Source organism: Musca autumnalis, unplaced genomic scaffold (assembly GCF_047663935.1).
Source record: "Musca autumnalis isolate F117 unplaced genomic scaffold, ASM4766393v1 scaffold_2, whole genome shotgun sequence".
NCBI classification, from domain to species: domain Eukaryota; kingdom Metazoa; phylum Arthropoda; class Insecta; order Diptera; family Muscidae; genus Musca; species Musca autumnalis.
The window spans coordinates 12,875,659-12,893,843 of NW_027411755.1; the positions used below are offsets into that span (position 1 = coordinate 12,875,659).

At 41.0% G+C, this 18,185-nt stretch overlaps 1 protein-coding gene across 1 annotated transcript in view; it reads left to right on the forward strand.

Moving 5' to 3' along the window:
* The window catches only part of LOC141392140 (uncharacterized), a 34,247-nt gene extending 16,271 nt beyond the window's left edge, over positions 1-17,976 (forward strand). The window contains exons 3-6 of the mRNA XM_073965094.1: positions 9,948-10,642; positions 12,936-13,705; positions 17,355-17,617; positions 17,676-17,976. Of these exons, the coding sequence (XP_073821195.1) occupies positions 10,055-10,642; positions 12,936-13,705; positions 17,355-17,617; positions 17,676-17,926 (1,872 nt within the window). The 5' untranslated portion in view covers positions 9,948-10,054 and the 3' untranslated portion in view covers positions 17,927-17,976. The remainder of the gene's footprint in view (positions 1-9,947; positions 10,643-12,935; positions 13,706-17,354; positions 17,618-17,675) is intronic.
* Positions 17,977-18,185: the final 209 nt, after the last annotated feature.

Here is an 18,185-nt window from a genome sequence, read left to right on the forward strand (position 1 = left end):
CTGATCTATATCTGGTAGATATTATGAGAATGTGTAAAGTATGGACCAAATCGGTCACTCCCATCAAGAGTTATCGTGCGCACAATTTTTCCGAATATTTTTGAACTTTTGTGGGGTAAGTACCTGAAGGAGTGGACCGATATGGCTTATCTACGAACTTAAACTAAGTTTGGAAACAATATTACGAAGGCCAAATTTTGGCCGGAATCGGCATATCCGTTCGAGAATTATCTTGCGGTTCCACCCATAAACATGGTGTCATAGGGTTTGTTTTTCAACTTTCAGGGTATTTTTTCAGGAAGTATGGACTTGCCCCTGAGGAAACTTGTACCTTCGTATAGGGGACAGTGAATACAATGTGTTACAACAAAAACCAAGGCGATTCGAGAGCAGGTCCTAAACTGAACTTTTCCGAAATTTTGTGTGGGAGGTACCAGAAGGAGTTTACCGATTGAGTCCATATTGGAACCTCATCTAAGTCTGGTAGAAATTTCATAATGTGCAAAGCATGGACCAAATCGGTTACTCCCTTCAAGAGTTATCGTACACACAAATTTTCCGAACATTTTCGAACTTTTGAGGGGGAGGTACCGGAAGGTGTGGACCGATATAATCCATCTTTGAACTTGAACTAAGTTTGGACAAAATATTACAAAAGCCAAATTTTGGGTCGAATCGGCATATACGTTCCAGAGTTATCTTGCACTCCAACCACTACACACGGTGTCATAGGGTTTTTTGTAATTTTTTCAGGCTATATTCTCAGGAAGTATGGACTTGCGCCTAATGAAACTTACAGCGTCGTATAGAGGACAGCGAATACAACTTGCGTAAACAAAAATCAAAGCGATTCGAGACCAGTTCCTAAAGTGAACTTTTCCGAAATTTTGTGTGGGAGGTACCCGAAGGGAGGACCGATTGAGTCCATATTGGAACCTCATCTAAGTTTGGTAGAAATTACACGATGTGCAAAGTATGGACCAAATCGGTTATTCCCTACAAGAGTTATCTTGCGCACAAATTTTGCGACAATTTTTGAACATTTGTGGGGGAGGTACCTGAAGGAGTGGGCCTATATGGCCCATCTTCGAACTTAAATCGAATCTGGACAAAATATTTCGATACCCAAAACTTGAACCGAATCGATTGATCCGTTCGAGAGTTATCGTGCGCACCAGCCAGCCAGACAGACTGACGGACATACAGACAGACAGACGGACGGACATTGCTAGATCTACTCAAAATTGTCTGCAACGGATATCGTACAAACATACTTGGGGTCTAAAACCATTATTTCGATGAGGCACATTTTTGGTCGTATCAAAGTGTAAATACCCTCTTTAGCCTAAAGGCTGAGGGTATAAAAAACGTGGACCTGTAACGACAATTCTCTGTCAGAATATTTTATAGCACCAACGAAAACTAAATACCAAGAATTTTAATTGGATAATGTGGCGAAGATCTTTAAAAAACCGAAATTCGGGAGCTATATAAAAACGTTGAAATGGATCGACCATTCCTGGCGGGAATACTTTCCTATATATGAACTATATAGCTGAATAATGTAGTTGACATCTTCAAAATACAGAAAATTGGGAGGTAACATTCTATGGGAGCTATATTAAAAAGTTGGCTGTACCGAACCTTCCCAGGGGGGACAATTTTATACCACCAACGAAACGAAATATTCAAAAAATGCACATAAATAAATATGCGCTCGGTTGCTTATTTAGCCGTGTATGTCAATATTGTGTAGCAGTTGAAGTGTACAGCTAATTCTAATGTTTTTAGATGATGACTTTTTTGAACCCTGAACAAGAGAAATCGAATCGTTCTGCATCAGGACAATGCGAGCTCTTCTGACACATCGATTCAAACCAGCGCCTGTTTGACCGGACAAAACGTGCAATTGATGAGTCATGCGCCCTACAGCCCTGGCTGGGGATCCAATGACTTCATTTGATTGCAGCACATCTAGAAAAAATGCTTGGTGAACGATTTTCGTCACCAGAAGATGCTGTAAAAGCGTTCAAAAATCATGTTTTGGAGGTGTCTCAATCAAGCCACTGAAAACAACCCAACACATGGTCGCATATCAATCTGTCCTAAGTACGATCAGGCTAAAAACTGTCAAACGTTTGAGTAAAGTTTTGCGTTGGGCGACAGGGCGACGCCGATACCAAAGTCCAGCGTTTATCTGTTTGTCGGCATATATTTCAAATGAATTTGAATTTTTCGGCATCATGCCCAACAGTGTAAAAACGGCCAAAACGACACAAAACTTTACCCAAACGTTGTATGTGTTTTTAAAAAGTTCTAGAGTTATCTTGCGCAATAAGCATTTTAGTATGTGCTGGCAGGGTATTTGGAGCTTTTGGGTCATTATCTCAGAAGGTATGGTCTTACTTCGGAAAAAATATGGTAAATGGGGTCAATAGGACAACCTACTGAAAAAGGAATCAAAACGATCCAAGAAGAGCTTTAACTTCGCTTTTGCCGAAATTTATGTGGAAGGTACCCGAAGGAGTGGACCGATGTAGACCATATTCCATCTTGATATATGACTGGATGAAATAATGTGCAAAGTCTGCACACATCAGAAACTTCCTGCGAGATTTATCTTGCAGATTTGCCATTTTGGTTTGTACCGTCAGGGTTTCTTGGAGTTTTTTAGGCCAATATCTCAGGAAGTATGGACTTACGCGGAAAAAAATTGTACCGTCGTAAAGGGAGTCGCAAGGACAACCTGCTGAAAAAGTTTCTAAACGATCCGCGAGATGCTCTTAAACTTCACTTTATCCGAATTTTGTGTGGAAGGTACCCGAAGCAGTGGACAGATATAGTCCATATTCGAACCCTATCTATGTCTGCAGGGAATAATACGATGTGCAAAGTTTGGACCAAATCGATTGTTCCCTTTGAGAGTTATCGATCACACCATTTTACAGAAAAATTTAGAACTTTTGTGGCACATCTTCTAACTTAAACTATGTTTGGACAAAATATTACGACACCCAAAATTTGGTTCGAATCGGTTGATTCCTTCGAGAGTTATCGTGCGCACAAGCCAGACAGACGGGCAAAATACCGAAAATTTGGAGGTACCGTTTTATGAGAGCTATATCAAAACGTGGTCCTGTACCGACCATTCTCTGACGGAATATTTATTTTGCAGCTATTTCGGTTGGATAATGTGGCTAAATGCTTCAAAAAGCATGTATCGTTCTATGGGGGGTGGTATTTAAAAACCTTGACCTATACCTACAATTATCTGCTGGAACGTTTTTTAGCCGCAACGAAGACTAAATACCAAATTCCAGCCATTTGGGTGGAATAATGTGGCTAGAACTTTCTAAATAACGAAAACCTAGAGGTACCGTTATATGTACATTAATGTGGCTAAAAACCGATTTCTACAAAAAATTTTGAAAATTGGATCGATTTTGGGATTTTTTGAGCCCTATATAGCTATATCAAAATCCGATCCGATTTTCAAAAATTTTTGTAGAAATCGACTTTTAGCCACAATAATGAACTGGTAAATTTTTTCATCGATCGGACCATAATTGTGGCATTTAGGGAATTTTCGTGAAAATGTACATTTGGCCACAAGCACAAATGCACAAATTACTATGGAAGCAAAGAGCGTTAGGTTGGCACGGGTTAACGTTCTAATAATGTTTTTGGATCAACTGGAAAAAATTAGGGGTTGAAAATAAAAAAAATCGTTTTTTGGGTCACCCTCATGAATGTACCTGTAGCGACGAATTTTTCATTTAATTTCGAGTGTTCCATCTCTATGGTCATATGATGCGTATGATTATCTGCCTTATTCTACATTCATAGATCAATCATACGCACCATTTACCGGCAAGAACTTGAGATTAGGTACCTTAAAATACTTCAGATATAATATTTAATACTCTTGGGTCCCATAGCTGGTACTCTTGTATGACAAAAAAACTGAGTTCCCCTTTTTGTGTTTACTACACATTACACACCTCTAATATACCTGTGTATGAATGTATGTTTGCTTCGTTCCTTTGTCGACGCACCGCATTCAACAGGTTAAAGACCTTTTTGACTTTTTCTCCACCACACAATTGTGCGTGTAGCTAAATGTCAAAACGAGAGTAAAAGGCATCTTTCAACATAAATAAACATGCTTGAAACTGGCTACATATATACTATGTTTCTACATACACACATATACATATTTGTAGGTAAACAGGGGTGTGCATGTTTTTTGAGTAACAAGATCTCAAAAAAATCAGTCTCTCCTCCAACAAAACATTGTTTGAGCGGGTGGGACAGTGCGTGTCTGCTTTTGTTGTAGGGACGTCAAAGGTATACAAACGTTTTACATACATACCTATGTATGTGTATTTATGTACATATGTATATACAACATCACAGCATCACTGAGGGATGATTTGCAATGAAGTGTTAACGAATTCATTATACAACAACACCAGGACAGAGACACATACACACACTGACACACGCACATGAATCTATAAAATATTCACGCTAAACGACCATTAACCGCAAAAGGCATCTATCTCATCAACCGCAATCGTTAAAATTATAAACAAAGATTAAATTGCAAAGCGACAAATACAAACACCACCGTCAGCGTCACTGACACTGGTACATCATCAATGATTCCAACCACCCTTAACTAAAAATCACAACAGGAAGTGTAAGTGAGACAATATGTGCATGTGTGTATTTGTGTGTGCTTAGGAACATTTTGAAAAGTATTACATAAACGCAACAAAAAAGAGACAAACTTTTTTCTAATATTTAAAATCTTAGAATTTTGTCTTATTAGAAAAAAGTTTCTATCTCAGGGAGTGTCCGGGGAAACCCCATATTATTTAACATTTTTTAATTAAAAAACAAAATAGTTAATAAAGTTGGCTTTTTCTATCCCAATATCCAATTTGAGCCAAGCCACTGACTGCATCAAACATCAAAAGACCAAAACACCCAGTCCCAATCAACCGTTTAACCTGTCCGTAACCGTATTAGCACACAATGGGTGGTGGGCTTCCAAGTAGAGGCAAATTGTGTTGTTGTCTTTGCCCAATGGAACAAGCCAAGCACAACAAGTTGTATGTGTGTGTGTGTAGCATCATTGTTATTTCATAGTTTCCATCTTGCAAAAAATGGTGGCATTTGTTTGCTGGTTAGGTCATGGTTGAAAGGAAATGACAGCATCCACACCTTCGTAGCTACCTCAAAAAAGGACTAGACTAATTGTTTTTTTTCCTTTATTGAATTTGATTTATGGTCGAAATGTCAAGATTTGAATCGGGACTTCATCTATACTAGAAGAAGACCCTTGGGTCTTCATCTATACTAGAAGAAGACCCTTGGGTCTTCATCTATACTAGAAGAAGACCCTTGGGTCTTCATCTATACTAGAAGAAGACCCTTGGGTCTTCATCTATACTAGAAGAAGACCCTTGAGTCTTCATCTATACCAGAAGAAGACTCTTGGATCTTTATCTATAACAGAAGAAAACCCTTGGGTCTTCATCTATACCCGAAAAAGGCCCTTGGGTCTTCATCACTACTAGTAGAAGACCCTTGAGTCTTCATCTATACCAGAAGAAGACCCTTGGGTCTTCATCTATACTAGAAGAAGACCCTTGGGTCTTCATCTGTACTAGAAGAAGACCCTTGGGTCTTCATCTGTACTAGAAGAAGACCCTTGGGTCTTCATCTGTACTAGAAGAAGACCCTTGGGTCTTCATCTATACTAGAAGAAGACCCTTGGGTCTTCATCTATACTAGAAGAAGACCCTTGGGTCTTCATCTATACTAGAAGAAGACCCTTGGGTCTTCATCTATACTAGAAGAAGACCCTTGGGTCTTCATCTATACTAGAAGAAGACCCTTGGGTCTTCATCTATACTAGAAGAAGACCCTTGGGTCTTCATCTATACTAGAAGAAGACCCTTGGGTCTTCATCTATACTAGAAGAAGACCCTTGGGTCTTCATCTATACTAGAAGAAGACCCTTGGGTCTTCATCTATACTAGAAGAAGACCCTTGGGTCTTCATCTATACTAGAAGAAGACCCTTGGGTCTTCATCTATACTAGAAGAAGACCCTTGGGTCTTCATCTATACTAGAAGAAGACCCTTGGGTCTTCATCTATACTAGAAAAAGACCCTTGGGTCTTCATCTATACTAGAAAAAGACCCTTGGGTCTTCATCTATACTAGAAGTAGACCCTTGGGTCGTCATCTATACTAGAAGAAAGCCCTTGGGTCTTCATCTATACTGGAAGAAGACCCTTGGGTCTTCATCTATACTTGAAGAAGACCCTTGGGTCTTCATCTACACTGGAAGAAGACCCATGGGTCTTCATCTATACTACAAGAAGACCCTTGGGTCTCTTTCTATACTAGAAGAAGACCCTTGAGTCTTTATCTATACTAGAAGAAGACCCTTGGGGGTCCATATACACTAGAAGAAGACCCTTGGGTCTTCATCTATACTAGAAGAAGACCCTTGGGTCTTCATCTGTACTAGAAGAAGACCCTTGGGTCTTCATCTGTACTAGAAGAAGACCCTTGGGTCTTCATCTGTACTAGAAGAAGACCCTTGGGTCTTCATCTGTACTAGAAGAAGACCCTTGGGTCTTCATCTGTACTAGAAGAAGACCCTTGGGTCTTCATCTATACTAGAAGAAGACCCTTGGGTCTTCATTTATACTAGAAGAAGATCCTTGGTTCTTCATCTATACTAGAAGAAGACCCTTGGGTCTTCATCTATACTAGAAGAAGACCCTTGGGTCTTCATCTATACTAGAAGAAGACCCTTGGGTCTTCATCTATACTAGAAGAAGACCCTTGGGTCTTCATCTATAATAGAAGAAGACCCTTGGATCTTCATCTATGCTAGAAGACCCTTGGATCTTCATCTATACTAGAAGAAGACCCTTGGGTCTTCATCTATGCTAGAAGAAGACCCTTGGGTCTTCATCTATGCTAGAAGAAGACCCTTGTTCCTTCATCGATACTAAAAGAAGATCCTGGTATCTTTCAAAACGTTTTTTCCACCGGCGGTAGTCTGTTAACGGAGACGATGATACAAAGATGGTCTTCAGCCAAGGAAAATGACGGGTTGCCACGACACGTCATTTATCAGACCGGTGCCAAAATTGTGGAAGATACTATAATTTCCGATCAACTTATATGAGTGTCGCAGCAGTCGCCTGCATCTGGTTCTGCCCTCATTTTAGAGTTATCGGTATAAATGTATATATTCTTTGAGAAAGGGTCTATAGAAGCACCCTTTCTTTGAGAAAGGGTCTACAGAAGCACCCTTTCTTTGAGAAAGGGTCTACAGAAGCACCCTTTCTTTGAGAAAGGGTCTATAGAAGCACCCTTTCTTTGAGACAGGGTCTACAGAAGCACCCTTTCTTTGAGAAAGGGTCTATAGAAGCACCCTTTCTTTGAGAAAGGGTCTATAGAAGCACCCTTTCTTTGAGAAAGGGTCTATAGAAGCACCCTTTCCTTGAGAAAGGGTCTGTAGAAGCACCCTTTCTTTGAGAAAGGGTCTATAGAAGCACCCTTTCTTTGAGAAAGGGTCTATAGAAGCACCCTTTCTTTGAGAAAGGGTCTATAGAAGCACCCTTTCTTTGAGAAAGGGTCAATAGAAGCACCCTTTCTTTGAGAAAGGGTCTATAGAAGCACCCTTTCTTTGAGAAAGGGTCTATAGAAGCACCCTTTCTTTGAGAAAGGGTCTATAGAAGCACCCTTTCTTTGAGAAAGGGTCTATAGAAGCACCCTTTCTTTGAGAAAGGGTCTATAGAAGCACCCTTTCTTTGAGAAAGGGTCTATAGAAGCACCCTTTCTTTGAGAAAGGGTCTATAGAAGCACCCTTTCTTTGAGAAAGGGTCTATAGAAGCACCCTTTCTTTGAGAAAGGGTCTATAGAAGCACCCTTTCTTTGAGAAAGGGTCTATAGAAGCACCCTTTCTTTGAGAAAGGGTCTATAGAAGCACCCTTTCTTTGAGAAAGGGTCTATAGAAGCACCCTTTCTTTGAGAAAGGGTCTATAGAAGCACCCTTTCTTTGAGAAAGGGTCTATAGAAGCACCCTTTCTTTGAGAAAGGGTCTACAAAAGCACCCTTTCTTTGAGAAAGGGTTTATAGAAGCACCCTTTCTTTGAGAAAGGGTCTATAGAAGCACCCTTTCTTTGAGAAAGGGTCTATAGAAGCACCCTTTCTTTGAGAAAGGGTCTATAGAAGCACCCTTTCTTTGAGAAAGGGTCTATAGAAGCACCCTTTCTTTGAGAAAGGGTCTATAGAAGCACCCTTTCTTTGAGAAAGGGTCTATAGAAGCACCCTTTCTTTGAGAAAGGGTCTATAGAAGCACCCTTTCTTTGAGAAAGGGTCTATAGAAGCACCCTTTCTTTGAGAAAGGGTCTATAGAAGCACCCTTTCTTTGAGAAAGGGTCTATAGAAGCACCCTTTCTTTGAGAAAGGGTCTATAGAAGCACCCTTTCTTTGAGAAAGGGTCTATAGAAGCACCCTTTCTTTGAGAAAGGGTCTATAGAAGCACCCTTTCTTTGAGAAAGGGTCTATAGAAGCACCCTTTCTTTGAGAAAGGGTCTATAGAAGCACCCTTTCTTTGAGAAAGGGTCTATAGAAGCACCCTTTCTTTGAGAAAGGGTCTATAGAAGCACCCTTTCTTTGAGAAAGGGTCTATAGAAGCACCCTTTCTTTGAGAAAGGGTCTATAGAAGCACCCTTTCTTTGAGAAAGGGTCTATAGAAGCACCCTTTCTTTGAGAAAGGGTCTATAGAAGCACCCTTTCTTTGAGAAAGGGTCTATAGAAGCACCCTTTCTTTGAGAAAGGATCTATAGAAGCACCCTTTCTTTGAGAAAGGGTCTATAGAAGCACCCTTTCTTTGAGAAAGGGTCTATAGAAGCACCCTTTCTTTGAGAAAGGGTCTATAGAAGCACCCTTTCTTTGAGAAAGGTTCTATAGAAGCACCCTTTCTTTGAGAAAGGGTCTATAAAAGCACCCTTTCTTTGAGAAAGGGTCTATAGAAGCACCCTTTCTTTGAGAAAGGGTCTATAGAAACACCCTATCTTATTAAAAGAGTCTATAGAATCACCCTTTCTTATTGAAAGGATCTACAGAATCACCCTTTCTTATTGAAAGGGCTTATAGAAGCACCGTTATAGAAGCTATAGAAGCAACCTATCTTATTGAAAGGATCTATAGAAGCGCCCATTCTTATTGAAAAGGTCTATCGAAGCACCCTTTCTTATTGAAAGGGTCGATAGAAGCACCCATTCTTATTGAAATGGTCTATGGTTCTAAAGTTCTAATAGTCTAGTATTCATATCTGCAAAATATTCATCTCTTCTAATGTGTGGCGATAGTTTTTCACCTCAAAATGTGTGAAACCCTTTAAAAATGATCTGCTATAAGCATTAAGAAACTCTTTAATCTCGTGCTTAAAGTTATGTGCATATTATTCTCTCCTTGTTATCCTTTAATATATTTCCTCAGTTCAATTATTGTCCGTGTTATTATTACTTTTTTCCTGCTTCTTCTTCTTCTTCACCAACACAAAACACTTTCACTCAAGCCGAAGCGATGTTATTAGTTTCGAACAACTAAAGCTTGAAAATTGAATATTAAAAACTATTGTCCGGATTGTTTGCCCTCCGGTCGAAAGTTAATGACATTTGACTTGAACGAACTTTTGTTGTACAACTTGCATGTACCTCAACTATGCTGGTGCTGTTGACGCTGTGGCCGATGTTGTTGAAAGTTTTCAACAATGGCAATACGGAATAATGAAATTAGTTTCCTATTTTCCCATTTTATGTTGTTCGGCAAACTTTTTTACGGCATGTTGTTTTTTATTACCATGTACTCATCTCGGTGTTTTCCTCTTATTTCTTCTCTTTGCAGAATAATGCCTTGGATATGAAGGGTGCAGCAGCAGCAGCAGTAGTAGCCAGGTTGTCGTCGTTATTGTCGTGGTGTAGCCAACAACAACAGCATCAGTCCAAAATATAATGTACAGTAATAATTTACAACAATGGTGGGAGAATACATATCATCACCATTTGAATCAGCAACAGGAACAGCAGCTAGTGTTCGATGCCAGCCTCTTTCAGACACAAAGGGTACCGGCGGCTGTGGCAGATTATTATTATACAACAACATTAAGTCCGAATTTATATCAGGATTCCAAAGACTTGTTTGTTAATCATGCAGCTTTACAGCAAGAACAAGCATTGGAGAATTCTAAGGGTGCCGTCGGGTCTGGCCTCTATGATTATGACAGTTATGAAAATTTAACATTCATAAGTCCCTATGAAGGAGATCGCGATGAATATGCAATACCCTCCCTGACTCTGCTTTTTATGGCAATTTCCTATGGACTTGTGGTATTTGGTGGAGTTTTGGGCAATGCGACTTTGTTGCTGACACTGTGTTCGGCATCGTCGGTAAGACTGCGTAATCCCTTGCTACTGGCCGTGTGTATTGCAGATTTGTTGGTAACTGGGATATCGGCACCTGTGACGCTGCTTAACCTGGCAATAAATCGAAAAACCAACGCTCTTCCATTGCAGTTGTGTAAAGTGATTGATTTTATACAGGTGAGTGTGTAGTGGGTCAATAGAAGGCCCCAACAAAGGCTTTCAATGCTATAGAAGCCTTCTATGGAGGCTTTCTATGCTATAGAAGCCTTCTAAGAAGGCTTTCTATGCTATAGAAGCCTTCCACGAAGGCTTTCTATGCTATAGAAGCCTTCCACGAAGGCTTTCTATGCTATAGAAGCCTTCCACGAAGGCTTTCTATGCTATAGAAGCCTTCCACGAAGGCTTTCTATGCTATAGAAGCCTTCCACGAAGGTTTTCTATGCTATAGAAGCCTTCCACGAAGGCTTTCTATGCTATAGAAGCCTTCTACGAAGGCTTCCTATGCTATAGAAGCCTTCCACGAAGGCTTTCTATGCTATAGACCTTCCACGAAGGTTTTCTATGCTATAGAAGCCTTCCACGAAGGCTTTCTATGCTATAGAAGCCTTCTATGGAGGCATTCTAAGCTACAGAAGCCTTCTACGAAGGCTTTCTATGCTATAGAAGCCTTCCACGAAGGCTTTCTATGCTATAGACCTTCCACGAAGACTTTCTATGCTATAGACCTTCCACGAAGGTTTTCTATGCTATAGAAGCCTTCCACGAAGGTTTTCTATGCTATAGAAGCCTTCTATGAAGGCTTCCTATGCTATAGAGGCCTTCTCTGGAGGCATTCTAAGCTATAGAAGCCTTCTTCGAAGGCTTTTTATGCTATAGAAACCTTACACGAAGGCTTTCTATGCTATAGAAGCCTTCTACGAAGGCTTCCTATGCTATAGAAGCCTTCTACGAAGGCTTCCTATGCTATAGAAGCCTTCCATGAAGGCTTTCTATGCTATAGACCTTCCACGAAGGCTTTCTATGCTATAGAAGCCTTCTATGGAGGCATTCTAAGCTACAGAAGCCTTCTACGAAGGCTTTCTATGCTATAGAAGCCTTCCACGAAGGCTTTCTATGCTATAGACCTTCCACGAAGGCTTTCTATGCTATAGACCTTCCACGAAGGTTTTCTATGCTATAGAAGCCTTCTATGAAGGCTTCCTATGCTATAGAGGCCTTCTATGGAGGCATTCTAAGCTATAGAAGCCTTCTTCGAAGGCTTTTTATGCTATAGAAACCTTACACGAAGGCTTTCTATGCTATTGGAGCCTTCCACGAAGGCTTTCTATGCTATTGAAGCCTTCCATGAAGGCTTTCTATGCTATAGAAGCCTTCTATGAAGGCTTTCTATGCTATAGAAGCCTTCTACGAAGGCTTTCTATGCTATAGAAGCCTTCCACGAAGGCTTTCTATGCTATAGAAGCCTTCCACGAAGGCTTTCTATGCTATAGAAGCCTTCCACGAAGGTTTTCTATGCTATAGAAGCCTTCCACGAAGGCTTTCTATGCTATAGAAGCCTTCCACGAAGGCTTTCTATGCTAAAGAAGCCTTCTACAAAGGCATTCTATACTAAAGCATCTTTCTATGCTAAAGAAGCCTTCTACGAAGGCTTTCTATGCTATAGAAGCCTTCTACGAAGGCTTTCTATGCTATAGAAGCCTTCTACGAAGGCTTTCTATACTGTAGAAGCCTTCTACGTAGGCATTCTATACTAAAGAATCCTTCTATGCTATAGAAGCCTTCTACGAAAGTTTTCTTTCCTATAAAAGTTTTCTACGAAGGCTTTATATGCTATAGAAGCCTCCTACGAAGGCATTCTATATTAAAGAAGCCTTCTACGAAGACATGCTACTCTATAGAGGCCTTCTACGAAAGCTTTCTATTCTATAGAAACCTTCTACGAAGGCATATTGTACTATAGAAGCCTTCTACGAAAGCTTTTTATTCTATAGAAGCTCTCTGCGAAAGCTTTCTATTTTATAAAAGCTTTCTACGAAGGCTTTCTATTTTCTAGAAGCTTTATTTTTAGAAGCCTTCTCCGAAGGCATTCTGTACTATAGAAGCCTTATACCAAGGCCTACTTCTCTATAGAGGCCTTCTACGAAAGCTTTCTATCCTATAGACGCAATCTGTGAAAACATTCTATTTTATAGAAGCTTTCTACGAAGGCTTTCTATTCTATAGAAGCCTCCTACGAAGGCTTTCTATTCTATAGAACCCTTCTGCGAAGGGTTTCTGTACTATCAAAACCTTCTACGAAGGCTTTCCATCTATAGAACCCTCCTACGAAGGCTTTCAATAGAACACTTTTATGAAGGGTTTCCATACTATAGAAACCTTCTACGAAGGCTTCCTATATCCATCCTCCATCGCACGTTCCCTTTTACCCAACATTCACTTTTAATTGCTATTGTCTTTTTTCCATTTTCAGGCCACACCAGTTGCTGCCAGTACTTTGTCATTCTTCTTACTTTCCCTAGATCGTTATGCAACCGTCAAACATCCACGTCTGGCCCAACTACGTCAACGTCGTTATTTGCACGTTTCCTTGGCGATTTTCTCCTGGATGACATCAACCATTGTTAGTGTTCCATTTTTATTTATCTATAAAATTGTTGCAAACACAGTTGTTATAAAGAATTCTGCAGCAGCAGCAGCTACACACCGGTCATTAACTACACCCGCACCATTGCCAACAACGTCATCATGGTCGACGACATCAACATCCTCATCATTGTCATCGCTGTCTGAATTGGTAACACAACCCACACCCACTTCCACAATTTCAGTTGGTGGGGGGGAATTTCCCAACGTTAGCATAAGTTGCCATTCAGATCCTGCTGCCAATCCTGTTTTTGTTGTTTTCATTTTGATACATACCTTTATTGTTTTCATTTTACCCGGTGTCGGAGTGCTGCTGAATCATTATGGTGTACGGAGGAAATTATGTGCACTGTCGTTGACAGCTCGTGCCGCACACGGTGAACTGCCACTTCCGATGCCAATATTAAGACGTCAAACGCATATGGTGATTGTTACTGGAGTTGCAAATGCCCATCAGGCGGCGGGATGTGGTGGTGGCGGCACAGATGATACAAATGCAAATGATGATATACAAATGCAAAATTTGAATCCCCGAGGAGCGGGTATGCCACATGGAGCGCGTCATATTATCAAATCGAAAAATCCCATATCACCAAGGTGAGAAGGAATGCTTATACGATTACGCTTATAATCTATTTTGGTTGGAGAGGCTTTATAAACGTCTTCTATTAGACGGTCTGTAGGGCGTGTTTATAGGCAACAGCGTCTATTGGATAGCCTTTAAGGAGTCTTTATAGACGACATCGGCTATTGGACGGCATGTAAGGCGTCTTTATAGACGACATCGACTATTAGACGGCCTGTAGGGCGTCTTTATAGACAACCTGGCAACCTGTGAGGCGTCTTAATGGACGACATTAGACAGCTTTTGAGGCGTCTTCCTAGACGATAACGACTATAAGACGTCCTGTTAGGCGTCTTTATAGACAACATCGGCTAGTAGACGGTCTGTGGGGCGTCCTTACAGACAACATAAGTTATTAGACGGCCTGTTAGGCATCTTTATAGACTACAACGGTTATTACAAGGCCTTTAAGCCGTCTCTATAGAGGATAACGACTATTCGACGACCTGTAGGGAGTCTTTATAAACTACAACGACGATTAGACGGCCTGCAAGGCGTCTTTATAGACAACATCGGCTATTATACGGCCTTTGAGGCGTCTATATAGACGACATCGGCTATTAGACGGCCTCTAAGGCGTCTTTATAGACAACATCGGCTATTAGACGGCCTGCTAGGCCTCGTTATAGGCGACAACAACTAATAGGCGGCTTTATAGACGTCATCGACTATAAGAAGGCCTTTAGACGACATCGTCTATTAGACGGCCTCTAATGCGTCTTTATAGACAACATCGACTATTAGACGGCCTGTTAGGCTTCTTTATAGACAACATCGGCTATTAGACGGCCTGTGGGGTGTCTTTAGAGATGTCATCGACTATTAGACGGCCGGTTAAGCGTCTTTATAGACAACATCGGCTATTAGACGACATGTGAGGCGTCTTTATAGACGACATCGGCTATAAGACGGCCTGGAATGTGTCTTTATAGACGACATCGGCTATTAGATGGCCTGTTAGGCGTCTTTATAGACAACATCGGCTATTAGACGGCCTATTAGGCGTCTTTATAGACAGCATCGGCTATTAGACGGCCTTTGAGGTGTCTTTATAGACGACAATGACTATTACACGGCCTGTTAGGCGTCTTTATTGACAACATATACTCTCAGACGGCTTGTAAGGCGTCTTTATAGACAACATCGGCCTGTGATGCGTATTTACAAACGACTATTAGACGGCCTGTTAGGCGTCTTTATAGACGTCATCAACTATAAGGCGACATCGACTATTAGGCGGCCTGTATGGAGTCTTTATAGACAGAGTGAGGCGTCTTTATAGCCGACATCGGCTATTAGACGGCCTGTAAGGCGTCTTTATAGCCGACATCGGCTATTAGACGGCCTGTAAGGCGTCTTTATAGACGACATCGGCTATTAGATGGCCTGTTAGGCGTCTTTATAGACGACATCGGTTATTAGATGGCCTGTTAGGCGTCTTTATAGACGGCAACAACTATTAGACAGCCTATTAGGCGGCTTTATAGACGTCATCGACTATAATACGGACTTTAGACGATATCGACTATTAGACAGCCTGTAAGGCGTCTTTATAGATGACATCGGCTATAAGACGGCCTGTAAGGCGTCTTTATAGACGACATCGGCTATTAGATGGCCTGTAAGGCGTTTTTATAGACGACATCGGCTATAAGACGGCCTGTAAGGCGTCTTTATAGACGACATCGGCTATAAGACGGACTGTTAGGCGTCTTTATAGACAACATCGGCTATTAAACGGCCTGTGAGGCGTCTTTATAGACGACATTTACATTAGACAGCTTTTGAGGCGTCTTCCTAGACGATAACGACTATAAGACGGCCTGTTACGCGTCTTTATAGATGTCATCGACTATAAGACGGCATACAAGGCGTCTTAATAGATGACATCGGCTATTAGACGGCCTATGGGGCGTCTTTATAGACGACAACAACTATTAGACGGCCTATTAGGAGGCTTTATAGACGCCATCGACTATAAGACGGCCTTTAGACGACATCGGCTATTAGACGGCCTGTAAGGTGTCTTTATAGACGATACAAGATATTAGACGAGCTATAAGGCGTCTTTATAGACGACAACATCTATTAGACGGCCTGTTAGGCGTCTTTATAGACGTCATCAACTGTAAGTCGGCCTTTAGACGACTTTATAGACTACATCGACGGCCTGTATTGTGTCTTTATAGACGATATCGGATATTAGACGACCGTTAAGGCGTCTTTATTGACAACATCGGCTTTTAGACGGCCTGTGAGGCGTCTTTATAGGCGACATCGGCTATTAGATGGCCTGTTAGGCGTCTTTATAGACAACATCGGCTACTAGACGGCTTGTAAGAAGTCTTTATAGACGACATCGGCTATTAGACGGCCTGTTAGGCGTCTTTATAGACAGCATCGGCTATTAGACTTCCTGTTAGGCGTCTTTATATACAACATCGGCTATTAGACGGCCTGTTAGGCGTCTTTATACACGACAACGACTATTACACGACCTGTTAGGCGTCTTTATAGACGACATCGGCTTTAGACGGCTTGTAAGGCGTCTTTATAGACGACATCGGCTATTAGACGGCCTGTTAGGCGTCTTTATTAACAGCATCGAATATTAGACGGCCTTTGAGGCGTCTTTATAGACAACATCAGCTATTAGATGGCTTGTAAGAAGTCTTTATAGTCGACATGGGCTATAAGACGGTCTGTAAGGCGTCTTTATAGACGACATCGGCTATTAGACGTCCTGTTAGGCGTCTTTATAGACGACAACGACTATTACACGACCTGTTAGGCGTCTTTATAGACGACATCGGCTATTAGACGGCTTGTAAGGCGTCTTTACAGACGACATCGGCTATTAGACGGCCTGTTAGACGTCTTTATAGACAGCATCGACTATTAGACGTCCTGTTAGGCGTCTTTATATACAACATCGGCTATTAGACGGCCTGTTAGGCGTCTTTATAGACGACAACGACTATTACACGACCTGTTAGGCGTCTTTATAGAGGACATCGGCTATTAGACGGCTTGTAAGGCGTCTTTATAGACGACATCGGCTATTAGACGGCCTGTTAGGCGTCTTTATAGACAGCATCGGCTATTAGACGGCCTTTGAGGCGTCTTTATAGACAACATCGGCTATTAGACGGCTTGTAAGAAGTCTTTATAGACGACATCGGCTATAAGACGGCCTGTAAGGCGTCTTTATAGACGGCATCGGCTATTAGACGTCCTGTTAGGCGTCCTTATATACAACATCGGCTATCAGACGGCCTGTTAGGCGTCTTTATAGACGGCAACGACTATTACACGACCTGTTAGGCGTCTTTATAGGCAACATCGGCTATTAGACGGACTGTGAGGGGCCTTTATAGACGACAATGTCTATTAGATGGTCTGTAAGGCCACGTCTTTCTTATACGAGTGTTTTTAATGTACTGTTTTTATTTAAAGTAAATATAATCATAAGAACTTAGTTTTACAATTTAACTTAACCTATCTCAGACTAGCGCTTCAAAAATATCCATGTTTGTAAGATGGCTTGGAAGAGTCTTAACATACAACGATAACTTACCCTTATCTCATATCTTACTCATTGCTTTTTCCATCATTTTATAGAGCAATGCGTGAAATACGCGAACATTCCCAGCGTCAAAGAATGCAGCGGGCATCAGCACGAGGTCGGCGTGTAGCAACACCGGGCATACCTTTGCCACAAACTTCTACGTTACGTTCACGCCGTCATCTGGCAAATATGCTTATTGGTTCGGCTTTGATATTTATAATATGTTGGACGCCGCATGTATTTTGTGTAATTTATCGGATAATGGGCTATAAACAGCATTGTTCGAAATCATCAAGATATTTTAATTTACTATTGGGTAAGTGATAACTTTTGATATTTGAAATGGAAGGACTATAGTTAGTTTTCTCTTCTAGGTTATTTATATTCCGCCCTAAGTCCCATTATATATTGGGCCCTTAATCACAACAGTCTGCGACAATCGCCTTGTGCTCCCCTTATACGTTTACGTTCAATGCAGAAATTTCTACGTACACGTTTCCGTTCGAATCCGGTACCGCCACCATCATCAACCAATGAGGCTCAATTGGGGGCATTTAATCCGAAATTAATAAAACTAACACCGAAACAATATCGCGCTCAGGCTTCATCGCATTATTTGTACTAAATGCAAAAAGAGGAAAATACGAAGTGGTATCGATGAAAAAAAAAAATAAACCGAATTTCTTTTGCTTCACTTTCTTGGTAGTAGTTATAGTTATATTGTAGTAAAATTTCTTCCAATTCTTTCAAAATTTCCACAACAATATTGTATCCCTGAACCAATTTTCCCTATATGAGTCTCCAATATTTGTGTGTTGAATGTATATTTAACTATTTTCTAGATAAGTGTTATTATTAAGCCTTTTTATTGGGAGATTTTCTAC